The 27,839-nt window shown below is 43.0% G+C and overlaps 1 protein-coding gene across 1 annotated transcript in view; it reads right to left on the reverse strand.

Annotated features, from left to right (window-relative positions):
* cnnm1 (cyclin and CBS domain divalent metal cation transport mediator 1) overlaps positions 1–27,839 on the reverse strand; it is a gene marked incomplete at its 5' end in the record, with an annotated part of 45,929 nt that overhangs the window by 1,439 nt on the left and 16,651 nt on the right. The window contains 8 exons of the mRNA XM_079511888.1: positions 1,954–2,058; positions 2,731–2,835; positions 8,879–9,107; positions 11,021–11,178; positions 14,483–14,582; positions 18,853–19,022; positions 19,794–19,934; positions 24,557–24,700. Coding sequence (XP_079368014.1) covers positions 1,954–2,058; positions 2,731–2,835; positions 8,879–9,107; positions 11,021–11,178; positions 14,483–14,582; positions 18,853–19,022; positions 19,794–19,934; positions 24,557–24,700 — 1,152 coding nt within the window. The remainder of the gene's footprint in view (positions 1–1,953; positions 2,059–2,730; positions 2,836–8,878; positions 9,108–11,020; positions 11,179–14,482; positions 14,583–18,852; positions 19,023–19,793; positions 19,935–24,556; positions 24,701–27,839) is intronic.

Consider the following 27,839-nt stretch of genomic DNA (forward strand, 5'->3'; position numbering starts at 1 on the left):
CATCTTACGGTGGACATGTTTGCCTGAAAAGAAATCTTTGAAATGTTTCATAGTTTTAGAAATATAGTGCTTTCAAATTTGAGAAATTCACAATGGGGCTCAATGGCAGATATTGGCACGTCAAAAAAGCACTTTCACCTAGAAACTCCATTCAAACTTTTTATAATTCAGCTTACTGTGGAGACACATGCTGGAACTTTTTACTTTGAAATGATTTGTAGTTTCGGAGTTATTTAACTTAAACGCCCAATGTATTCTCAATGGCAATAGCACAAACTTTGGCATGCTACTAGTCCTACATACTTACACCTAGAAACCCCATTCAAACCTATTTAGGTTCATCTTACGGTGGACATGTTTGCCTGAAAATAAATCTTTGAAATGTTTCATAGTTTTAGAAATATAGTGCTTTCAAATTTGAGAAATTCACAATGGGGCTCAATGGCAGATATTGGCACGTCAAAAAAGCACTTTCACCTAGAAACTCCATTCACACTTTTTATAATTCAGCTTACTGTGGAGACACATGCTGGAACTTTTTACTTTGAAATGATTTGTAGTTTCGGAGTTATTTAACTTAAACGCCCAATGCATTCTCAATGGCAATTGCACAAACTTTGGCATGCTACTAGTCCTACATACTTACACATAGAAACCACATTCAAACCTATTTAGGTTCATCTTACGGTGGACATGTTTGCCTGAAAATAAATCTTTGAAATGTTTTAGAAATATAGTGCTTTCAAATTTGAGAAATGTATAATGAGGCTCAAATGGCAGCTCTATGGCACACCAAAAAATTACTTTCACCTAGAAACTCTATTCACACATTTTATAATTCAGCTTACTGTGGAGACAAATGCTGGAACTTTTCGGAGTTATTTAACTTAAACGCCCAATGCATTCTCAATGGCAGGGGTGCCCACACTTTCAAAATGACTATGATGCAACAAGATCTACCCACCAGATCGGGGGGCGACACTCAAAATTGTCCATTCATTGTCAATGGCATTTAATGTTTGTGTAGGATAACGTTTATGTTTGTGTGCACACCAGGGGCGTTACTAGCGTGACGCAGACAACGCGACTGCGTGGGGGCCCAGAGGCAAGGGGGGCACACGGCCGCCCACCCGTGCTGTCTGTAAAATAAAATTATAAATTCATACAGAGATGCAATGACAGTCAAGACAGACAAGTTTGGCGGAGCCTGGTGGTGGCTGCTGCTAGCACACACACACACACACACACACACACACACACACACACACACACACACACACACACACACACACACACACACACACACACACACACACACACACACACACACACACACACACACACACACACACACACACACGCACACACACACACACACACACACACAGTATAGGCACACACGTGCCTATGATCCTCCCAACAGCTCTCGTAGAGTGTAGGGCTGTAGGCTAATAACGTGAAGGAAGTCAGAAGTGTCTGTGGCGAGTGTGCATGCAGTGGGCTTTCCCAGTCTCGAGTCCCGACAGCCAGAAAAGGAAACAAAAAATAAAATGTAAAGATATTTTAAATTAAAATATATTTTTGTGAACGGAAATGGCAGCTTCCTTAACTCAGATTTCGGGAGGTGTATAGTTCCAGACTCTAGCATTCGGAGATTGTGGAATATCGTTGTCTGGCTATGTAAGACTACTCAATAAGTAATTCTTTGGGAGAACTACTCCTTTTTTAAAGTAACAATGAGTCACGTTGAACCTTCAGTAAGTGACAGACGTCGGGGGTGGGGGATCCGCGCTGAAGGAGAGGAACACAAACAGATCAGTTGTTGCTACGATAATGTATCTGCTGCCACTGTTGCTATGCCTGCGGGAGAAGCTTGGACAAATATCAATGTGTAGGCGTGTATGAGCTGCTGCTGCATCGGTTCGTGACAAACGGCCCCACTGACTGACTCACTTATTTTACGCAGTAGTTTCTTCCCAATGGTCTCCTCTGGGCTGGACAGAGACACGGAGCTTCTGAACGGACAGGTGTACGGGTCGGAGTCCTGTGGCACGCCATCTGGGACGGACACGGGAGAGATGAACAATGTCGTTGCATAAATCTCTATTTTAACCTTTTTCTGAGCGCTGCACACCGCTCCAATGATTGAATTATATTATACACATATTATTACATGGCTTGGTTGAACGCTTGATTCTGATTGGTCAATCACTGAATTCAGCGGTGTGTTATTTCTTGATAACAGACCGCTCCGCTCTATAACAGACTGCTGCCTAATCAAACCCTCTGAGCACCAGCTGCGCGGCTGCGCCCCGCTTGATTTACTGCTGTTTCCAACATGACAGCCATGTAAACACACACACACACACACACACACACACACACACACACACTGTGACACACAATGTAATTTACAGCTAAACATTGCTCTCAAAAATGTTTCTGAAAACATTTGAGCGAGAAATAGACGAAGCAGTACCCGAAAATGGATTCTATTTGATCAACTCACTTCCTTGTTTTCCGACAGTGCTCCAGCCCTGCAGCTGGGCAGACGCAGCCAGCGGGAATACTTGTTTTGTTGTGTTTTGGATCAATTTATTAATTTATGTTAGGTAGCCATGTAATAATCCCGCGATAATCACCTTCAGGGTGATTAAACTCCCTGTCGGTGAATTATCTCCCGACAATGACCACCTATAGCCAGATATTATCCCTTACTTATTTCCTCACCACTGTCTTCTTGGCTTTCCCGCCGGCCCTCATGGATGTAGGGAATCTCATCGAGCCGCAGGAAAACACTGTCGTTTGGACTCCTCTGGCCGTCCGATTTACTACCTGTAGAGAAGAAGCAAAAGTATCAATACCACAATGTAGACATATTCTGTTTTAGGGTTGTCCCAATCCGATCACATGATCGGAAATCGGGGCCGATCACGTCATTTTTTCAAATGATCGGAATCTGATCGAGAGAAAAAAAATAACCTGATCAGGACATCCCTAGTATCAATATTATATCCATAGCATGATATTAGTCTGTGATTTTGGATATTGTACTATTATGATATGGCACCAAACGGACCTGTCCATTTGTACACTCTCAGAGTTAGAGACCCATAAGGGTCCATTTGGTTCCAAACTATCATTTAGCTGGGGACCCCCTGGAACTCCCTCCCTCAGTGACCCCTGGGGGTCCCCGGACCCCACTTTGGGAACCACTGTTGTAGACTATTCAAAATCTTCAAGTAATTAACTAACTAAAGTTTTCAAATATTTGTAGTGGTGTTAAAAATAAAAGTACAATATTTGTCTCCGAGATGTAGTGGAGCACAAGGGAAGGTATTGAAAATTGGAAATACCCCAGTAAAGTAAAATAAATACCTCAAAATTGTACTGGAGGACTAGGAAAACATGCTTTTCTGTCATGCTTCCTGTAGAGGGCAGCAGAGGGCTGTGCTATGCAATACAACTTTGTGTTGTTAAAAGTGGCAAATGAAATGATTACCTACAATCAGTGGTGGAAAAAATACTCAAATGTTTTACTTAAGTAAAAGTATCAATACTGCAATGTAGACCTACTCTGTTACAAGTAAAAGTCTGGAATTCAAAATGTACAAGTACAAAAGTATTGGCATCAACATTTACTTGAAAGTACAAAAAGTAGAAAGTACTCTTTATGCAGAATGTCTCATTTCAGGTTTTCAGATCTACAAGCTCACTATGCGTCGCGATGCGACGCATAGTGAGCTTGTAGATCGGCTATTTTCTAATGACCAAAATGTATATAGTGCTGAAGTGGTTAATGTTTGTTTTGTAAACCAAATTTAACAAAGTAACTAGTAACTAAAGCTGTCAAATGAATGTAGTGGAGTAAAAGTACAATATTTGCCTCTGAGATGTAGTGGAGCAGAAGTAATAGTATTGGAAATTGGAAATACTCAAGTAAAGTACAAATACCTCCAAATTGTACTTAGTTGTACAGTACTTGAGTGCATGTATACTTTGTTACTTTCCACCACTGGACATGGTGGGCGATGAAATGTCCAAAATGTCCCCATGCCATAAATAACCAACAAATCTCACTGATCGCAGCTTTAAAGACAAAACTTCAAACTGCACTTGCACATGAACACATGGGCAAATGCGCACACGACGTGCATGCACGCACGAAACAAGGCACGCGCGCGCACGCAGGGTGGCATGCCAGGCGCACACACTGTGTGTGTGTGCACGCACACAAGACAGATGGTACTATGTGAAGAAGGAAATCCTCTCTAAGCCCTGCAACCAATCAGGGTGACTTTATCCCACACTGTGCCAGTTTTGCGTGTCTGTGTTTTCACCATGCAGGGACATCGAGGGACGCTCGGCTTATGTGATAAATTCCCTCGTATAACACAACCCAGGACCTGCGGAAAATTCTCCATCTTCTTTAACTCTTGTGTGTCAAATGAAACCAAATGGTCCCATGCTTTCATTTTACGCTCGCTGTCCGTTTCGGATGTTATCACCTGATAATCAAGAGAATGTTCGTAATCAGCACCTTAGAAATACCCCCAGTAATGATAATGATAATCAACATACTGGGAGATGTTTGTGTCAATAACGGAGGCGCGGCGTGTCTGGTGGCCTCGAGCCACGTGAGGCACCACCGAGCGAGGCGCTAGCCGAGCGAGTCGCCGTGCCGTGTGAAGGCCACCAGACCCGACTCAGCGCCGTCTGAGTTACGCCCCGATAGGCAGAGAATAGTAAATATTAGTAGCCCCTAGTTTCCATGCCCCGACAATAGAGTTGGAAATGACACGTTCAGCAGGGGGAGTCCTTGACCAGGCTATGACTGCACCACCATGCATGCGTGCAGTCTGGGTGAACACAGCCAAACACCACAATGTCCAGTATACCAGTATGGCCATATTAGCCACATTCCAACGTCCTGATAACGGTTGATTTCGTATATTATATACAGTGATAACGGACGAATCCACTGCTCTCAGGAGTTACATTTTTGTTAAACAGTACCTTGCCACCTTGCCAGGCTACTTAATTTACAATAAGTCTACACCATTTTAGCATTGTTGTTATTTGCCTGTTATCTCTCCTAGACTCCTAATGGTACCAACATCAATACAGCATGGAATTGTGGACGAAATCTTATCCAACGATAACAAAATAGTCTTTAGTTTTTGGACCTGAGAGGCTAAATGTCATCAAATGGTGGTCCGTGCGGCTCAAATGCCCAATAAATAATGGGCCTTGATATGAAAAGGGTTGAAAACCACTGCTCTAGACATAGAAAGAGAGTTTTAAACTATTTGAAAGTAAAGATTTTTAGATGAATATGTGGCCTGCAACATTTTCCTGTGGTAGCTGACTTTATGTCTGACTTAAACTGTCACTTTTCAGCAGCTTGATGGATCTCATTCAACTGTCTTGCTTGACGTTGCCAGGAAGCTGTTTTAAGTGCAACTTCAGAAATCGCGCTGAAAGCTGAATAAACAAAAATAAACATAACAAGTGTAAGGAAACTGTATTGTTCCCAGGTGTGACAATTCTTTCGGACAGTCTACCTTCTCAGTAAAGGGGGCAAACCTTTGGAACTCCTTGCCTACGGGTCTAAAACTAGAGACGGATGGTAATGTCCAATCCAACTACATTTATTTAAAAACAACAGAGTTGACCAAAGTGCTGTACAGTAGGCATAACAATAAATAAAAAAACACAATGCAACACAAGGAGAACATACAATACAAATGAATACACTAAAAGCCAAAGAATAAAAAATAGTTTTAAGATGGGTTTTAAAAACGGATAATGTTAGAGCCGAGAGTTTTACCGAGAAGGCTCGTTGCCCTCTTTGCTTAAGCCTTAATTGTTTTAGGATGACAAGCAGCAATTTGGCCAGCTGGAAGGTTCATATAAATGTAGTAGCTCAGACATATAAATTGGCGCTGACCCATTTAAAGATTTAAAAACAAACTTAAAATGGATCCTAAAACGTACTAATGTGTTCTACAGAGGACTCAAACTATGGTTGAAATCAAATCAGCTGTGATCACATGTACTGTATAGTGTCTGACTGGTTACCTGAATGATTATGTTTACTTTTGTTTTATAGGTCAATGTAATGGGTATTGTAAGTTTATTGTAAAATATTATTAGTATAGTATATTATTAGATTAGATGCATCTGCATGTATTTTTTTGTACATGATTGTTTTTAGTATAGGTAGTTCAAAATTGTATAGAAAGGCCTAACCAGGGACTGGGGTTGCAAATTAGTCTTGGCTATAAACCATATAAAATAAAATATATGTACAACGCAACGGTTTCATGTTTTTACAACTTGATACATTGTTTTTTGTATTGTCCCTGTTAAATAAATGCATATAAAAAGAAGAAAAAAAGGTGAAATGTCCAAAACTGTTGCTTTTCAGGACATGGAAAAACAGAACCTGTGTTCCAATGGATTATTAGTTATTCACAAGCTCTTGTTTATACTTTTCATTGGTTAAATATTTATAAAGCCCACACATAGACATAACCACTTTCAACCCGGTGTCCATATTTTGGGCATGTCAGTGTAGGTTTAAAAAAATTGCAAGAATAACGGATTTACCAGCTCACAATGCATTGCAATGTGAGCTTGAAGATCGGCTAATTTAGCTATACTTTTGCAGACCACTATCGTATAAATTATATTTCATATAATTAATGAGGAAAAAAAAGCAAAAAGTCAAATACGGAGATACAGGATTGCTGTCGGACATCTATGATATTATAAAGCATCCTTTACATCACTCACAACATTGAACTATGAAGTCACATCCAAAGTGCAGGAATGAGAAGGCTGTGTTCTGTGTAAATTGTATACATATGTATAAATTATCATACGCCGAGGATAAAGTAAGCATTTACTCACATGCGGTAATATGACGTTACATCATTACCACAGCAGCCAATGGAGATAAACATGTTGACAATGTCTGAATACACAACAAATCCGACCTGATCACTTGCAAATAAGTGAGTGGAGATTTAATTACAGAGGGGACAGTCAGTCCTAAAGATCAGATCTAATAACAGAGTGGACAGTCAGCCCTAAAGACCAGATTTGAGAAACAAAATGTGATTTCCCTGCAGTCTGAACAAAGCCTCCGTAGGAGTGCAGTTATTTCTGTATCTGCCAGGGCCAAGGGGAAGTATAATTGGGGCTTTGGAGTATAATAATAAGCTTTGCTGAATGAGGCCCATAGGGCCTGTCTCCTGTTTCTGTAGCGTGAGGCAGCTTGACGTACAAGTACACCCCCTGGACATGACTTTGTATGTCACTGTGACATACCCAAGACGGAAAAGCAAGACAAGCGATCTCCGGTTTACTTCCAGTATCTGCGTGAAATGGGGCGGACACATAATGTTCATACTAAAATGGCTTTTTTTTGGCGAGACAAATCAGGAGAAAATCAACGTTGTTATCGACCTTTCTCTATCCCAGCAACACACTCTCGCGAGATTTGGGAAGATAATCTGAAGAGTCCATCTTCAGTCTGACTGACAACACTTAGAGGGCTCTGTCCCCATAAGATGTTCTAAAAACGGAATAAACTGAGATTCTATGTGAATATAGTAGCCTACGTGAAATCAGTATCGGACATATTGACGGACAATATTATAATTTTCCATAACTGTCTTTGTTGATGAGGTCTGATTTGGGAATCATGACATTTTGCCATCTGTTATTTCTCCTATATCAGTGTGCAAGGCCAATGACGTTCACATTCACAATCAGTGTCATTCACAACACCTACGAAAGAATAAATGTGTTTCTATATAAAGACAAGTTTGAATTGGTATGACTTGGCTGGGGGATCGAACCCTGATACACTTTGAGAGCTGCCATCTAGTGGTCATTTTTATTGTACTTCAGCGCCATGATTCACATCCACTGTATATGAGCCCCGCTTCCGTGTGTGTCACACGCTTCACAGAGACGAAACCGAAAGCACATTGTAGTCTTGCAGCTGGCGATGTTGTTTATCTTTCGCCAGAAACGGTAATATGTCGGCCGCGATGCGATCCAAAATCACTATTCATATCTGAACGCCGGACGGTTTTGACAAAAAGAAGGATTTTTGAGTATTTTTCAGAGAAAACAGGCAGGAAAGAAATCATAATGAGTGGATTCCAATGGGGTGCACGTGCATTTCGCCTTGTGCCCGGAGGGACACTGAAGGTTGCCTAGCAACCTGGGCGCAGTAGAGGTATGTGTTTGGCTTCTGCCGGTGGATTTTGATATAAATCTGTAAACCCACGGCGCTGCGGGTTCGGCTATCAAAGGGTAATTATTATAACCTGCGGTGCCGCGGGTTATGGCACACACACACACACACACACACACACACACACACACACACACACACACACACACACACACACACACACACACACACACACACACACACACACACACACACACACACACACACACACACACACAATTCCACATCCAGGCCTGTGAATTATTCAATCTCTGCTATACTTAGACTGATAATTCGGTCATCATTTAAATCAGTGGTTCTCAAAGTGGGGTCTGAGGTTCCATGGAGTCCCCAGCAAAAGTAGTTAATATATAGCGTCACAGATCGCAATAATTTGAACCACTTTAACCATAATATGTTGGCTAGCAGATATACAAGCTCACGGCGCATCACTTTGTGGCACGCTGCGAGCTTGTACTTTCGCAATTTTTTGATAATTATTATGTTTTTATATAAAATATTTGGAAGATTGCATAGTCAATAGGACCCGGAACTCTGGGTCAGAACTCTGGTGTATCTGTCGGGAATAATGTACTTCTAATGTACTTCTAATGTACTGCTACTCACGGACTATCCTGTTCTTCTGGTTGAGCTGGGGGGTGCCACGGAGCCCGGGGTGGCGGTGGAGGTGCGCGAGGCGCGCCAGGCCCAGCCGCGTGTGCGCGTGCGTGAGGGGGAGGGCGATGCTGTGTCTCCCCTTGGCGTCCGAGACCACCGAGACCGAGTGGTCCGGGGTCTGGGGGTTGCTGTCCATCAGCGTGGCCATCAGGGCGTTCTGGTAGTGGTTTCTGCTGATCTGGAGGCGGAGGAGGGGACATTTTGACATGGTGGTGGTGGTCAGCGTTCATTCATGATACAGTGTGTGTATATGTGTGCTGCCTGGGGGGCATCATTTAGGGCCTAAAATAATGCCCCCCAGCACTAATACACTAATAATGAGTAATGGCATTGGATCCATTGGAACACAACCATTGGAACACATTTTTCCATCATGCCTTCAATTTTTTAGCCTGAATGTGAATGCCCAAAATGTTATGCACATGAAGCGTGCACAGTTGGTACGCATTTGTTCGTATAGGGTTTTGTAACATTATATGATTATAATGTATTTGTAATCATTTTGTAAAACAATAAATAAGAAAAAAGCCTCCCACTAGCGTTCACATATTTTATGTCGTTGCTGTTGGGCAGAAACCTCCATATTTTAACTTTTTATGAATTAACGCCCTTCACACAAAAGCATCAAGAGTAGAAGATCCGTAAGCTCCAACCGCGCTGCGAAGAGCTTACAGAGACCAGTTTTGGACCTGACAGTGATCACGTATATTTTCCCCACCTCTGGAGGCTGAATGTGAACCGTTGCAGATTTATCTGATTTTAGATCAAATTGCCAACAATAAGGACTACACAAAATCCACAACCATGCAGCCATGTCACGTGTCTTGTCTGAAACCATTAATGCATTAGGATCCTGACATCCACATGATTCAATTCAATCGCTTCCGAAATAGCTCCTCTGTGTGTGCATGTCTTGTGTGCATATACACGATGTATGTTTGCCCCAGTGCTTTGCATATTGTAATGAGTCTATATCTTCGTGTGGGAGAGAAGAGACAGATTCGTCATGCACATGCAGCATAGGGTCTTAGTAGTGGCGGCGGGGGAGTCACAGAAATATCTTTATTAATTAATGTGTTTAGGAGGGTTAATGTGAGAGCACACATCCATCATTGAAAGGGCTGAATAATGCACAGTGGAAATGGAGTCCACTTCTTTCCCGGTGATTAAAGCTAACGGCTGAATGGAGAGAGGATGTCTGCGTTCAGTCAGGATCAGGGAATTGGAAATATCAAAGGCTGCACTGCAGAGAACCGTACGTGGGGCGCTGGGAAGTCAACCGATTACACCCTATACCACTGGTTCCCAAACACTGGCTCGGGACCCTGTTGTGCGGGTCACGGACACATTTTTATGGGTCCCTTTATTTTTGGGTTTACTACATTTCGTTTACTACATTTCGTTTTCAATAAATAAATACATTTTAAATAATTCCCAGTAACAAAAAATCAGAGAAATTCCATAAATTAGAACAAGTATTAGTGAAAATAGCCAATTTACAAGCTCACAGCTGTCGGGCAGAAATTTGATCTGCATCTTTCGGTGTTTCATAAAGTAACGTCCCACGTGATCATACTACAGCAGCATCACACCAAAGCTTCAAAAGTAGCAGATCTGCAAGCTTGAATTTTTTTTTACATTTTGAATCCTGAACAATTTTGGACATAATAAATATAACAAATGAGGTTTCCACCCGACGGAGACGATTATGCTTTGTTGACCGGGGTCTCCCAGGGATCTATACCTAGGCCCCCTCCTGTTTTCCCTCTGCACTAAATATATTCAAAACAAAAAATAATAACACAACCTCACAAAGCATCACATTGTGAGCTCACGAGTTAAAGTAAGCAGTGAAGATTTTACTCTGTAGATTGGCATCGCCAGGGATAAACATTGTATCAAATGGGGATACATCCGTGTGGCCTAATGCATATCGAACTGGGGGGGGGGGGGGGGGGTACTTGAAATAGAAATATTTGAGAATCACTATTGTGATTGTTCATAAGAATCATAACAATGATGTAGAGTACTAGAAGTGTGTGTGTGTGCGCGACCGTGCGTGTGTGTGTACGTGCTGTGTGCTTGTACAACCTTGAGAATGAGTAGGTCTGAGAGTTGCTTGACGGTGTAGTCTGGTAGATACAATCCTCCTGTACTCAGCTGAGCCATGCTGCCGCCGCCTCCTCCTCCCAGCGCTGTGTCCGATTGGTTGAGACCGCTGGCCCGCGAACTGTATCTGCCTGTATAGGCTGAAGAACAGAGAAGAGGAGAGGCTGTGAGATTTAAAAGCGAAAGTAGCAGAGCCTTATGCAGTAGTAAGGCTCTGGTCCATAGCCTTATGCAGCAGTAAGGCTATGGACCAGAGCCTTATGCAGCAGTAAGGCTATGGACCAGAGCCTTATGCAGCAGTAAGGCTATGGACCAGAGATAATTCCTTATGCAGCAGTAAGGCTATGGACCAGAGCCTTATGCAGCAGTAAGGCTATGGACCAGAGCTAATTCCTTATGCAGCAGTAAGGCTATGGACCAGAGCTAATTCCTTATGCAGCAGTAAGGCTATGGACCAGAGCTAATTCCTTATGCAGCAGTAAGGCTATGGACCAGAGCCTTATGCAGCAGTAAGGCTATGGACCAGAGCTAATTCCTTATGCAGCAGTAAGGCTATGGACCAGAGCCGTATGCAGCAGTAAGGCTATGGATCAGAGCTAATTCCAGGAATGCCCGATCCTTACAATATATACCTCGTTGTAAAGGTGACTAATCAACGATTACATGATATGAAATACAATACCAATTGGTATTGAAGTGGAGAAATCATGGACAAAAGTTAAAGTTAGAGTTTAGATTATGTTACAAAACCATGAGAATTGTGCTGAACACAGTCAGGATACAGATTAAAGGTGTAGTGAAATGAAAAATACGTTTTTCACACTTTTAGACCATATCCGTGGTCATCATATGGTCATACCTAACAATGGATGCCAAAAAAATGGGAAAATTCTCATTTTTGTGTGTTTTTATATCAAACGTCCATAAAAATATATTTTGTATTACTTCCTGAAAACGAAAACGTGCTGCGTGATGACGTGTCGAGGCCAACATCGATAAAAGCCAATAAAAATGAAGCTCACCAGTTTAATTTCCCATATCTCCGCATCCGTCCAGCACAGGCTGCACAGCTGCTACTGATTACAGAAATCTTCCGTTTGTATTCCCATTCAAGATAACATCCAGAGAGTGTATTACTCGGTTTCAACTTAATCATCACGCTAAAAATGTATCTGAAAACATTATAGGGTAGAAATAAGCCACATTAAGAGTAAACTGGTAAAGCTGGCCGACTATCAGATTTGTAAACAAACATCCACAGATTCCACACGCTGTCCTGCGTAGCATAGCTACCCGTCCCTATAGCTACCGTCCCATCCCCTGAAGGGATGCGACGCTCTGATTGGTTCAGAAACTTCATAGCGGTGTTTCAACTTGAGACCGTCTGAAACTTTAAAATAAAATGTCCACCATTTCCGTTTCACTACGCCTTTAAACAAGTGGAATTGTAAGTGCTGACACAGAGAAATGAGCAGACAAAATTGGAACTGGAACACTAAAGATTAAGCTCATAAATAGCTACTCTCTACTGACATATGGTCACCTATACCTGAAAATGTATCTTCTGTTCATTAACACTTACAGCGCTAGCATTTATTGACAAATTATGATATAATTCACGCCAGCATTTTTCCCTGTTCAGCTCTTATTTTGAAGAGACAAAAATCTAGACCGGATGTTGTGAACTTATGTTGGGTTGTGTGACGATGCTGTATCGTTCCATGTTTGCCGCGGGTGCTTCTTTAACATGGGATCGCATCATCGGCTCTGGGCCCTGGAATAAACCTTGTTTTGACCAAAAATGCCATCTGGGACAAGGAATAGGAGATACAGGCGATTGAAAGAAACAGATAGAATGGGTGATTATGGCCACGATGATTTTAATGCCGCGATCCTGTGTTATTGAGAGCACCAGCTAGCTACCCGATGCTAACGTAAGTAGCATTATGACTTCATCGATCGAAAGCGCTATAAAAGCGCAATTGCCATTGATTTACGACAATGGCGTTGAAGGTTTTATTAAATAATGAGCTTTAATTGACGTAGATCTCGGCCAATGGCGCTATAAGTGTTAAAGAGCTGAGACATGAGGCGCGAGACATACAAGTTGTGCACGGTACGTGTGAGTCATGTGCTTCCGAGTTGTGTGTGTGTGTGTGTGTGTGTGTGTGTGTGTGTGTGTGTGTGTGTGTGTGTGTGTGTGTGTGTGTGTGTGTGTGTGTGTGTGTGTGTGTGTGTGTGTGGTGCGTGTTGTGCAGTCTCCATCAGTATTTATTGCTGTCCTGCGACATGTTGCTGCTGTTGTTGTTGACAACCATTGGTTTCCTGGCAATAAACATGTCTGATTCTGATCCCGACACCATTATATTGTTTCAATTCTGAATAACTTATACCGACTCGCTAAATCTCCTTTTAGCGAGAGCGCCATGAGCCGGTCGACCACCAGGGTCAAACGTGGTTAGTTACACATCTGGGCCAAATGTTAGACTGAATTGCTGGGCACAATATCCCACTATATGAAGAATATCGTCCGGGAATTATGTTGCTCCCCATAGGCCACTTTTTCACCGGTTGGGAACCGGTTCAGTCCAGAACCAGTTTTTAGTCCATGAGCCAGACCTCCAAAATTGGAACGTTAATTATGAATTGAGTGAGCAAAACCATACCTACAGTATATTAAATTGTTTATATGATAAATATAAGTAAATTAATATGATAACCCATCCACAGGAGTAGCTTTTTCAGATTTATCACACATCTTTCACCTACAGTAGGCCTATACGTGATAGCTGAATAGGTCAAAATGTAATTAATAGTTATCACCATGATACTTCCTCATTTATTGTATTACACATTTTCTGAAATTGTACATTTAAATATGCAAATTAGGCATTATGTAGGAAAATATGCAAAGAAAAAAAAGAAAATATAAAAAAGATACTACTGTGGAAGGGTTATCATGTATTCATTTACTTATATTAACAATTTAATATAGGTAGCCTATAGTTTTGCACACTCGATTCATAATTAATGTTTCGATTTTGGAGGTCTGGCTCATGGACTAAAAACTGGTTCTGAACTGAACCGGTTCCCAACCGGTGGAAAAGGGTTCAGAGTGTCTGTATCGTTGTGGTTCTCTGGGTTGTTTTCGGTGTGGGCTTACCAACGGGTGGTGCTGGCATGAGGGCCGGCATCCCGCTGTATACAGTAGTATAACTTACCAATGGGTGGTGCTGGCATGAGGGCCGGCATCCCGCTGTATACAGTAGTATAACTTACCAATGGGTGGTGCTGGCATGAGGGCCGGCATGCCGTAGTTAGTAGGAGAACTTACCAATGGGTGGTGCTGGCATGAGGGCCGGCATGCCGTAGTTAGTAGGAGAACTTACCAATGGGTGGTGCTGGCATGAGGGCCGGCATGCCGTAGTTAGTAGGAGAACTTACCAATGGGTGGTGCTGGCATGAGGGCCGGCATGCCGTAGTAGGAGAACGCTCCGTTCTCGAAGCGCAGCGCCTCCTTACTGACCTCCACCTCCACCCGACCCTGCAACGCCAACACAGCCTGTTAACTCATAGATCGCTAGCACCATCTAGCGATAGTTCAGCACCATTGACTTCCATTGTATTATGTCATAGAAGAAGCCCGCCTCTGTTCCCCAGGAAGCAGTAATGGCGGATGGTGCTCGCTCGGACCGGACTATTAACCCTCGAACTACCATTGACGGAATTGACGGAGTGAATTAATTATTAATCCAAACCTACCGTTGACGGAATTGTTTTATTCCCTATAATCGGGGGCTTTGTTTTAAATAATGTAGCAACTTTTAGCATGTTTGGCTAACGGCCGATGTCCTCTACCTAAAACCGTCCGAAATCCTCGCATGCACGGTCGCGCACGCATAGCTGCGTAAAATGCGATGTTCTGGGCTTGATTAGAGCTTAATTTGACTTAGATATGAAAATAAACGATGATCGCATAGCATCGGGTACAGATGACTGTGTAACACAGTGCAGAAAGATAGCGGATGTTGATGTTCCGTTTAACCGGAAATGACGACGCCAGATTCGCTCTATGTTAGCCTGTGCTGAACTATTGCTACTGCCATTTAGCTATGTATGAGTTAATAGAACGCTAAATAACACGCGTCGCGGGAGGTTCTGAATAAGAGGTTAAAGAAGTATTTAGCGTTCTATGAGTTAAACACACTCATACACCTTCTCCACCCCATGATGATGGGTTTTTCATGTGTTTATGAGGTGACAGTACTTCATTAGACCCCTTGGTGTGGTTATGTGCATTGATGTCTTCCCTTTGTATTTAGGGTTTCTTCTTGGAGGCTGAAACCTTGACAAAAAACTGTGATATAGTGACATCACAATATCATCCCCTCCCATAACCACTCCCCCCTTATGATACAACACCAGTTGTGGGTGCGGCTTCAGTTCAGGTGGATCGCCTCACCACCCATCACCACCCACCAGGCAAACCAGGCAGGCATACTTAATGAACTATACTGTATGCTTTTATGAAAACATTATTCCTCCTTATATAATAATAATACCTGATGATCATGTTTTAAATTTTACATTTAAAAGAATAGCAGATCTCATAGCAGATCTCATAGCAGATCTCATAGCAGATCTCATAGCGCGGCACCGAGTGCCGCGCTATGAGCTTGTAGATCTGCTATTCTTTTAAATATATGTACTTTATTTAGAAAAGTGAAAATAAGCCAACATGTTTCAACTCAAACAGAGTCTTCATCAGGGCAAGTATGGCTACTACCACGGCACTGACCTACTTGCCCTGATGAAGACTCTGTTTGAGTCGAAACATGTTGGCTTATTTTCACTTTTCTAAATAAAGTACATTTATTTTTATCCACCCTCTCCTCATTTTTTTAATCTTTTGAGTGCTCGGATCGCCGCCTTTTCTTTAGTGTTACTTTTCAGGATTAAAATAAAAAAGCTCAAAAACGCGTCAAGTCACTTCGCTCCGCGTTTCGAGCTTGCATTTCTGCTACTTTTGATACTTCTATTTGACACTGTATAGTGTTAATATGGATTACGAGTTAAAATATGGATGCCTGACAGGCGAAATAAACATTGGTATCTATTTATTTTTAAAGCAATTGATGGGACTTTACCATTGTATATTAAAGCTCTGCTGGATTGGAACCCTGTAACATATAGGACACGCTCCAGTCACTGGCTCACACTAAAGGTTCCAAATTTAAACACAGAACTGGGGGAAAACAGCCTTTTGGCGTGGAATGACTTACAGCAGGGATGGGCAACCTTGATGATGGAGAGGGCCACTATCTTTCCACACTCACTCCAGAGGGCCACATTGCATGCTGTCGTAGCAAAAGTAGCCGATCTACAAGCTCAAAATGTGTCGCACTGCGTCACGTTTTTAGCTTGTAGATCAGCTATTTTTTGCTATTATCTTAATTGAAATCCTGAATTATTTCTTGCCATTTTTGCATTGCAATCCTGAAAATAACCTTGCAAATGCATTTAGTTATAGTTATGTTAACTTTGAAAACTAAATCCAAATATATTGGACACAAAAAAAGACAATAACATTTTAATACAGTCATTAAGCTACTAATATAGACTGAAGTAATTAAAGTGGGTCATGTTTGCATGTTTGTAATTGTAACAGCTGAAATCAATAATATATCAGTATTCTGATATTAACCTGTGGGCCGCATTAAGTGATTTTGGGGGCCGCATGTGGCCCCCGGGCCGCCAATTGCCCATGTATGACTTACAGCTTAAATTAAAGAACTGCTCTCCCATTACATACGGTATATTTTAAATATTTGATTGCAGACTTACCCCCCAAGTGTGAGTGTCTGCAACTGTTTTTAAACATGTGTTAGATCACAAAATGAGGAAATGTTGCTGTTCCGTTTTGTTGTTTTTTTGTTTATTGCTTTGAAAATGTTGTATTATGTTGTACTGTATCTCGACGACACTGCAAATGAGGGAAACCTCAATGTCTCTCGAGAATAAATAAAGGTTTGAATGAATGAATGAATAACGATATGCTTCATTTACCCGGGGTCCACCGAGGTTTTGGTTAACAACTTGAACCCTAGCATCCACATTCTGGGGGGGGGGACATCCATGCGACACGTTTGTGTGAGCTTGTAGATCAGCAATTGTTTTTTGACGGAAACAAGCGGTCAAAGTACAGTTGTAACTCAAGTCCGGTTCTCTAAGACTAGAGGGTTTAAGTGGTTAAATCCATTCATTCTCAGCTGGAGGCTATTAGTCTGGGCTCACAGTTCATTAGTCATGTAATGGGCCCTCCTACCCAGGAGACAAACAATCACGCAATTACCACGATTCCTGGCAAATGAACTCATCATCCTCTGCTTTCAATTGTTGTCGCGGCAGCAGCCCGCATCTGCAAGGGCGGCCATTTTGTCAGTGCGTTAGTATTTGTGACCCTTTTAGCGGTCGGCGTAAATTCAACCCGTAACTAATAAGGCCACGTGCAGGGAGGGGGGGGGGGGGTGTCTGGGTGTCCCGTTGTCAATGGCGGACTCAAGTACTCAACCCAGTACTTAAGAAGTGATAGTTGCTGTGTCCAATTTGTGTTTGAGTTAAAGTACTGGAGTATACTTGCTTCATTAAAATACTTAAGTATTCAAAAGTCAATGCAAAAAAAAAAAAAAAAAAAATTCAACAATACTGTGAAAATAGCTCGCAACATTGTGATCTTCTAGATCTGCTATTTTCTTTGACTTATGGCATACAGTGAGTGGTTAATTCATAAAGTAGGCTATGATACTTTCCCCCCTTTCCTAGAAATGTCAAAAGTACAAGATTTGTCTTTGAAAGGTATACGCATCAAGCATCTAAATGCTCAAGTACAGGGTTGGGCAACTGGCGGCCTGGGGGCCACATGCAGCCGCCACCTTCACTTAATGTGGCCCCTATTGGTTTCAGCTGTTTCCACAACATGCAAACATGACCCGCTTGAATTATGCTCAACAAGTATAATTAAAGTTCAGTCAGACAACTCACGGAATAGATTTAACCAATATTTATTATAGAATGATGAGAATACAAGTGTGCATATGATATTTATCTTGGCGTTCGGCTCTGCTGCATTTACTCCCTGCTCGGCACGATTAACCATCATAAACATTAAGAGCAGGGAGATACAATGAACCCCCCATGGGGAACATAAATAACAGAGCCCACCGGTGGTGCCGGGGTGGTGGTGGGAGCAAACATCACATAACAACCGGGAACCATAGCAGAAGGAAGGCAGGAAGAGCATGCAGACTAGTGAGCTTAAGTAGCCCACCCAATTGGTCAGCTGACTGCCACATCAGCGAATGACGTGTGGGACTTGCACACACTTATACACCCACATAGAAATTCAGCATGTTAACCCCTTGAGTATAGAATGCGCATTTGAGCACGGCATGAACCCCCTCGAGTGTGACTGACTGAACTAACTCTGCAAGCTACGTGTCATGCATTTGAAATGACATTACATTCATTTTCAGGATTCCAATTCAAAAATAGCAAAAAAGATCTCAATTCGAATGTAGCAAAAATAGCCTGCGACACATTTTGTGCTTGTAGATTGGCTATTTTTGCTACGACAGTATAATATATGGCCCTATAGGGAGTGAGTGTGGAAATATAGTGGCCCTCTTCATCGTCAAAGTTGCCCACCCTTGCTCAAGTAGAACACCAACACTCAAAACCTTTACTCAGAATGTATACAGCCCACTTTGTATTAGCAGAAGGAGGACACAGAGATGTGGACCGTTTGGTTGGCCTACCTGCAGAATCAGGACAAAGTAGTCGACGGGTTTGTTCCTGGTGTAGAGGTAGTGCTGAGGGGAGCGTTTGTTCTTGGCGTTGAACTTGAGCTCCTGGACCACGCTGGGATGCTTGATGAGACACAGCAGGATCTTCTCAGACATGCGACTCGGCCTGAAGAGCTCCACCTCTGGACACACAGCATTTTCCATGAATTGAGTATACCAACTATAAAGGACCGCAATGGAAACAAGCCATAGATATCTAGGCTTTCTTGGGTTTTAAGTCCTCTTAGCAGACCTTGTATTGAACTGTACTTTCCCTGTGCTTTTTGTTTTTGCAAAGTGTTAAAGTATTCAATCAATCAATCAATCAATCAATCAATCGATCATGCTTATTATACAGTCGATACTAAAACTAATCCAATAACTAAAATTAGAATTGTAAAAAATGCCTTTTAGTTACCTGAAATACTGAAACACGATAACTAACTGATATGACTGTATTGTGTGTTTAAAACAAACTCAAATCATAGAGAATTTGTCCTTAGTTTTAGTCTTACATCAAAAATCTTCAAAAATAGCACACATATAGCAGATCTACAAGCTCACAACACGTTGCAATATTTCTAGTTTCTATCTAGTTGAATCACAATAAAAACCCCAAACGAATACAAAACTAAACTAAAACTAAAAATGTTCACAAAATAACAATGAAGCAAAACTATCAAACCCGCTCCAAAAACAAATAAAAACTAAATGAAATAGAAAATACATCAAAACAAATCAAAACGAATGAAAACTGCAAAACTACATTGGCACGCACACACGCACGCACACACACACACACACACACACACACACACACACACACACACACACACACACACACACACACACACACACACACACACACACACACACACACACACACACACACACACACACACACACACCGTTACCTGTGGCTAGGAAGCGGTGTGTTGCGAGCAGAAGCTGAGGGGTTATCTTCACCCGTAGCTCATTCTCTGCCAGCTTGAAGATAGAGAAGTCCTGTTGTTTCCTCTCATGGTGGGATACCCGTCGTTTGGTGCGATTATCAGCTACACACACACACACACACACACACACACACACACACACACACGTGCACACACAAACACACACACACACGCACAGATAGCAGATTATGTGCTGCATATTGCAGACGGTGCATACATTTAAATATAAGGACAAGTTTGCAAAGAAGAGACTTATTTACAGCCATATATATTGCCCAAGGGAGCTATTTTATAATTGATTGATTGGGGCAAGCTAAGAGAATTGTTACAGGAAGATCAAATTAAATAAATAAATCTATTTCCAAAAGACAAATAAAAAATAACAAAAGCAACATGCGGGCGTTATGGAACCTGCGACAACTCAACTAATTCATGATAATAATTAGGTCCAGCTGCTGTATTCAGCCTTATAAGTCCTCTGTAGTGGCGAGAACGAGGCCGGGGGAGAATGGGAGGACGCGTTGCACAGAACCACACATACGCACAAACATCAAAAGACTTTGTGAATCACACTAGAGAGCAATTAACGCCTAATTTATGCTCGGCGCATCCGTGTAGGTGGGCTATTTTCGGCGCGTGACGCCACAGTGCAATGAATTATGGATCGGGTTTTAGATTCGGACAGTTTATACACAGAGTGAGACAGTAAACTGCAAGAGGTTGTCCTCTAGGGCCAGTGGTTCCCAAACCTTTTCATGTCAAGGACCCCCAAATTTCAATGTTAATTTAACTCTGAGAGTGTACAAATGTGTAGGCTACACTCTGAGTTACATGCAGACCCATAATGGTCCATTTGGTTCCAAACTATCATTTAGCTGGGGACCCCCTGGAACTCCCTCAAGGACCCCTGGGGGTCCCTGGACCCCACTTTGGGAACCACTGCTCTAAGCAAAAAAAAAAAAAAAATGTTTGTACCCCCTCTTTTTTCTTCTCTCTATACCTGCGAGATACTGCATTTCTTGTACAACTGCTGCTGTTAATACATTTTTGAATTCAGGACTTTTACTTGTAACAGAGTATTTCTACATTGCAGTATTAATACTTTTACTTAATAAAATAAAGCGGTGCAACTATACATTTATTGTTATAGTTACTGTACTGTGCTCTGTACTGTATTGTAGTGTACTGTGTAGTGTAGTGTACTCTGTACTGTACTTTGATTATTTTTGGAAAATAACTTTGAGAAATGATAGAGTTACTGCATGGGGGTGCCCGGGGGGTCCCCGGAAAATCCAGACCCCCAGGAACACGCCCAGGGGGCAGGCCCGGTTCCGGTGAGCCTTCCCGCGTCCGAAACGGTCGAGAAATGACAGTTACCGCGTGGTGGTGCCTGGGGGGTCCCCGGAACATCCAGACCCCCAGGAACGCCCAGGGGGCCGGGCCGGTTCCGGCGAGCCTTCTCGCGTCCGAAACGGTCGAGAAATGACAAATGACCCCCAGGAACACGCCCAGGGGGGCCGGCCCTCGCACACGTACTGTACTGTACTGTACTGTACACAGGGACACGTCTAGGGACACACACAGCTGCGTAATGGAGCGGAGGCACCGCTCCAAAATGAGCTGCTCGGTGCAAATCAATCAAAATCTGGCGAAGTGGGCGGGACATGGAGGAGGTTCTTACGTGAGAGACGCACTCCCAAAAAACCGAGGGGCAGTGGTGGGCACAGATAGACACGTAGGGGGTGCTAGAGCACCCCCTGCCCTTTTCCCTCTGGACAAATGTGACCTTTTTTTTTACAGTGTGTGGACCATGGTGACATTGATCAATTCTTGATAAAAAGCTTCTAATATATTATTTAGGCCCCAAAATCTATAAATCTCACACTATTAAGGCAACCGGACGGTTCCACGCGTTGCACAAGGTGCCCTTTGTTTTCACTTGAGCTCCTGCCCCTCTAAATGTGCACGCCACTGCCGAGGGGGTAGATGTAGCGTCCCAGACGAGGCCTGGGCGGCCACAACAACTCTATACCAATCAAGCTTTAGCTCTATCTGCACACTATAGCGTCATGTCCAGGGGTGTACTGGTACATCAAGCTGCCTCACGTTACGTGGATAGGCTCCCCTATGGGTCAGGAGTCCTGGCTTATATATGTGACGTCTGTATGCTAATGTTAGGAGGTTTGTGAGATTGTATAGAATGATCCCAGTGGGGGAGTGAGGGCTGGCATTTCACAAGCCTTTGCATGCTGTGTTTGAAAAGGTCTGCAGAGATGAGCTTTTCAATGCTGCATTTTTTATACCATAACCCCCCCCCCCCACACACACACACACACACACACAAAAAGTGGAGCACAAATCTCCCGCCAGAGATTCTCTTATCTCTGATGTCAAAATAGCGTTGCCTCGTCTGGGGCGCTACATACGCCGTCGGTTTTTGGGAGCGCGTCCTTGTACGCGTCCTTGTTGCGCCGACTGTCACACACAAACTCTATTTCTCCCTGTTCCTCGTGTCCCAACGGCTGCACCCCACGACAGACAGTGCTCTGGGTAGGCTACGAAGCCTACCGGAGATCTTTTCTAGTGTGTTTTGGAGAAAATGCAGAACGGCGGCAAATCTAGCTACATAACCTGCTGCCCTGGCCTTTGGCCTGGCAGATGATACAGTGTTTGTGTGTGTGGGCAGTCGTGCACTGCATGTAGGGATGACGTTGAAACTTTAAAAAAAAGTATTCTAAATCCTGACAGTTTTCTGAAAAACCCATGTTTCTATGTCAGTGGTTCTCAAACAGTTTCATGTGAAGGACCCCCAAAAATATATGACATTGGCCGCCGACCCCCATCTGAAAATATGTTGTTCCAGGGAACAACATTTCTCCCCCCACCCCAGTAGTAAGGATTTGAGTTATAATCGTTCGCTCTGAAAGAATATATATTCAAAGATTTGCGCCACATTTTTCAATAGCTAAAGTATAACGCTATAATGCTTAAAACACCAAAAGGGGTTCCCGCCCAGAATGGGTTATTTAAAACATGTGACCGTAACGAGAACGAATGATATATTTTCAAGGCTTTCTTTGAGATGATGTCAGTTTAAAAAAAAATAAAAAAAAGACCACCAATAAATTCCCAACATAACGAGAGAGTCTGACATTTGGAATAATCTCCCGTGGAGAATCCTTCCAGCTAATTCCAGCGGAGCAGATTACGGCGATCCTCCACTTTAATCCTCCACTTTAATTAATTGCCAATCAATGGCTTGATGAGAACACAAAGGGAGGAGATATAGCAGACATAAGATGCTATATACGCTGAAGATCTACTCGAATTGATTTAGTTTAGCACTAACAAGTTCGATGACGGAACAGAATCTGAAAGACACTGGTTTGCTATTTGCTATTCAACCATGTCAGAAGACGGCCTGGGCCGTGGCTCAGCGGTCCAGGCACCTTGGCTGGTAACCCAGTCTGGCAGTGTGCCGCGGGTTCGACTCCCGATCCCGACGGCCTCCACTGCATGTCATCCCCCCATCTCTTTCCCCATTTCCTGTCAGCCTACTGTCTGTCCCTCCATAAAAAGTATAAAATAAAGGCAAAAGCCTTTATTGTCAGAAGACAGGTGTGGAGTAGTTGTTTTTCATCTTGTGGGAACCCCTGAGAGTCCAGTTGTCCAAGTCTAGTACTTGGTATGGAACATGTTTTCATGTGATCATAACGTACGTGGGTGCACAGTCAAATCTGGTGCTGATTTATTTTTTTTACTTTTGGTTCATTTTTACACTTGAGTTAAAAAATATATATACTCTCCAGATTTTACTGTAATTTGGACCTCGGGACCTGACAGCGCATCGCAGGCTCGAGTCCCGATCCCGAATGCCTTCGCGGCTGCGCGTCTCTCGCCATATCTCCCCATCTCTCTCTCTCCCCTATTTCCTGTCAACCTACTGTACTATCAATGAAGGCATTTTAAACAGAGTATCTCAGTCAGGACCTCTGCAGGATTGGCCCAGGTATGTCATTTTTGCGGTTTCGAGTGAAAATCAACCGATAATCACCAGTAGGTTACTTATCAAGACGATCTTATCGGTCTACTGCACATGCTGAGAGCCTACTGAGAACGACAACCCTCCTCATACCCTAACCTAAACCTAACCGCAAGCACGGAGCAGCGCAGTCACTTCCGTGTTTCCTAATCGCAGCCAGTAGGCTCCCAGACTGCATGCAGTATAGGTCGATAAGATCGTCTTGATAAGTATAACCTCCTGGTGATTATCGGTTGATCACATCGAAGCGGGTGTGTCATTATAGGGCCACAGTGTCATGGCCGTGACAGCCCTCTTATACAGCCCATGCTGTATAGGCTATACAGCCCTGCTGTATAGGCTATACAGTCCTGCTGTAGGCTATACAGCTAGGGTTGTCAAATTCAATGGTTGTCGACTTTTGTCCTCACAAACAAAATTCCCCGGCACCACAGCACACACAGCGTTACTGATGACGGAATACTATAGCTGTCGCTTATGAAAAAGAAAAAAAAAAGAAGCTTATCTCGTTTCCTCCTACAATGTAATGTAATAATAAAAGCATTCTGAAGAAGAAAGAAAAATAAATTCCGATTTGGTAAAAAACAAACAAAAAAACAAAAAAACGTATTTGTCACGCATGGGATTTGCTTCTAGTGTGAACATTAGGCACAAAGGTCAACGGTTCACACGTTGTACGTACTGTAGAGATCCGTTTCGTCCACGATCTCAGACTTGATGATCTCCTCGATGACGTCCTCCAGAGTGATGATGCCCATGACCTCGTAGAACGGGTCACCTTCGCCCTCGTTGTTCACTCTCTGGACCACTGCCAGGTGGGACTTACCTGAGGGGAGAGAGAGAGAGAGAGGCTTAGCCCATTAAGACCTGTTATGTTATTAACACCTTAAGTGTCCAAGTCGGAGTTCTCCGTCCAAGTTCAAGGTCACGGTCAAGTGCCCAACACGGAGATTGATAAACAAGACGGAGATTAATGAAAACAAAACCGTTCGCATCGCTCTAGAGCCTTGGAGCGCTTGTTGCCCGATCCGATGACGTGTCAAAAAGTGACACGTCATCGAAAATCTCCCCTGCCTGTTTAGCTGACGACAACGAAAATCTTAAAACGATCATAACTCCCGATCTAAATCATCCCGTCTAATTCTGAAAAAAGATCCTGTGTTAGACGGCGCTCATCGGTCCAGTCGCTAGTCGCGATAGATTTATTATTACCTCCCGTTGTTGTCGATCGACTCGACTCTGGTGTGGCTATTGTTAGCTGCTACACAGACATGCACACCAGCTTCCGGTGCGCCGGTAAAATTGGTCCGTGCGTAACAAATGATGGGCACCCTGGATGAAATGGATTAAATAGTTCCGGGCTTCTAAGGTGTTAATGGGGAATTCCACTCATAACGGAATAACGTGTTCCTACCACACGCTATACGTCCGGCCGGGGAAACTCCCCTGTCAGGTGAGAGAAAAAGAATGGGTTGCGAAATCGTGGGATAAACTTCACCACAGACCTCCAGTTCTAGGAAACACAGAATGGGGAAACAGCTCTAAGGTATATTAATGACATGGTAAAGTTTAGAAAATGAGTGGAATTCCCCTTTAAGATGTGTTGCTATATATTGTTGCTGTCGGGCAGAATCCTCTTTTTGGCATTTTTTCTTAAATCAAACCTTACTTGATCATACTACACCACCACATAAAAAGCACCAATTCCACAAGCTCAAAACACGGCGCTGCTACTTTTGATGCTTTTGTTTTTTGAATCCTGAAAAGTAAAAGTTGACAATGAGGTTTCCACCTGACAGAGCTAAAATCTAAAAAGACACAGATGCTGTTCCATCCCAATTAAATGGGACGTGTTGTGAGCTTGTAGATCGTATTTTTTCCAGCATGCAACCCAAGTGTATAATCAGCGATTGGGACGCCATCAATTAAGGCCCACCAAAATATTCTTTTAGGTGACAAAAATTAAAGGAAGTTGTATTCAAAAGACAATGACTAAAACCAAATTAAAATTTGCCGTCAGAATGAACACAATTGCCAGGCCTGTAGAAGCCAGCTCAGATCCATTACAAAGTCCTGTATAATTTGCATCCAGATGGCAGCAATGTGAAGTGGAGTGATGATTGAGGGGGCGGTCGCTGTCATCTGCCATTGTGAGTGATAGCAGTGTGATGATGGCTCTGTCGCTTGGGTCTGAGTCAGAGAGAGTGGGTGTGTGAAGGCCAATGATTCGATGAGGAGAGGGACTTGGGCGGGCACACGTGTGCACGCATGCACGCACACGAGAGAGAGGTAGAGTGTACAAAAGAAAAGAGAGATGACATGTTGACACCATGAAAATGAAAGCATGAAGGCATATTATGTTTGTGAACATAATTGCTGAAGCTCGAGATAGCGTTCAAGGTTGTGTTTATTGCTGCATTTATTTATACATAAGGTGTGTGTGTGTGTGTGTGTGTGTGTGTGTGTGTGTGTGTGTGTGTGTGTGTGTGTATGTCTGTGTATGTGACTATGTGCGTGCGTGCGAGAAACCACACCCCTGGGTCATAAATTAGTTGCACCAAAAATAGCCGCCAGATTTGCTGAATGTTCACCCCAGAATAGGTAGATTAATGGGGTCCCCATGGTTCATGAAATCTTGTACACTGCAATGTGTGAATGCAAATGCAGCAGGGAAATTTGAAGTTAAGTGGTGTGTGTGTGTGTGTGTGTGTGTGTGTGTGTGTGTGTGTGTGTGTGTGTGTGTGTGTGTGTGTGTGTGTGTGTGTGTGTGTGTGTGTGTGTGTGTGTGACCTGTACTCAATTATTTTTTACTTAAAGGGATATTTCACTTTCAAAAAAACTTTTGGTCATTTCATCATGTACCCAGGTTTATGAGAACACCCCAGACAGTTTTTAAGTTGCTCGATTCAGTATTTAGATATTTGTTATTTGTTTTAGCTGCCCCTCCCCCTTCCTATACAAACCCATTATAACTTCACACTCTATTTATTTATTTATTTTTATGTTGTTTTGCGGCTTTCGCCTTTATTTTATATTTTTTATAGAGGGACAGGAAATAGGCTGACAGAAAATGGGGGAGAGAGATGGGGGAGTGACATGCAGTAAAGGCTGTCGGGACCGGGTGTCGAGCCCGCGGCACACTGCCAGACTCGGGCTACCGGCCAAGGTGCCTGGACCGCTGAGCCACGACCCAGGCCTTCAAACTCTATTTTTACCATGATACAGTATAGATTCATCTACAACACCCAAACTTTTTTTATGGTGACTGATATTGTCCTTCTAATATGTGAGGGGGCCGTGTTTTTTCATTTACTGTTTTCATTTATTTTTCATAATTATTTTGGATTATTTTTGATTACTTTTCATGTAGTCTGTTTCCTTTTCTTTCTTTCATTTTCTTAGGTATTAAAACGTTCTTAAAAGTCCTTAAATCACGTGGGACCCCCCCCCCCATCCCCCCCACCGACCCGCAGGTGGAAAAGAACCGCTTTAGAGATCACTGCCTGGGGATGAAATGGATCCACTCGTTTAATCCACCACAACAACATGAGCGCTCTGGCTGATTGATCAGGCAACCATCCAGACTTTAACAAACGTGTGTGTGTGTGTGTGTGTGTGTGTGTGTGTGTGTGTGTGTGTGTGTGTGTGTGTGTGTGTGTTGAGTGGATGAGATGTGGCAGCCGTCCTCTTGTCTGAAGAGCTCAGGTGAGGCACGTGAGAGTTTGGCCCTCAGCCGCTGTTGTGCTAGGCAAAGCATTACATCACTTTCATGTTGCATAACACTCTTGCATGCATAAACGCACTTTACCCGCACGTGCACACACACTCACGCACGCACGCACGCACGCACGCACCGCACGCACGCACGCACGCACGTACACACACACACACACACACACACACACACACACACACACACACACACACACAGGGGAGAAGAGTGGGTCTGCACATGGATGTCCCCG

This window comes from Electrona antarctica (assembly GCF_951216825.1).
Source record: "Electrona antarctica genome assembly, chromosome: 10".
Classification (NCBI taxonomy): domain Eukaryota; kingdom Metazoa; phylum Chordata; class Actinopteri; order Myctophiformes; family Myctophidae; genus Electrona; species Electrona antarctica.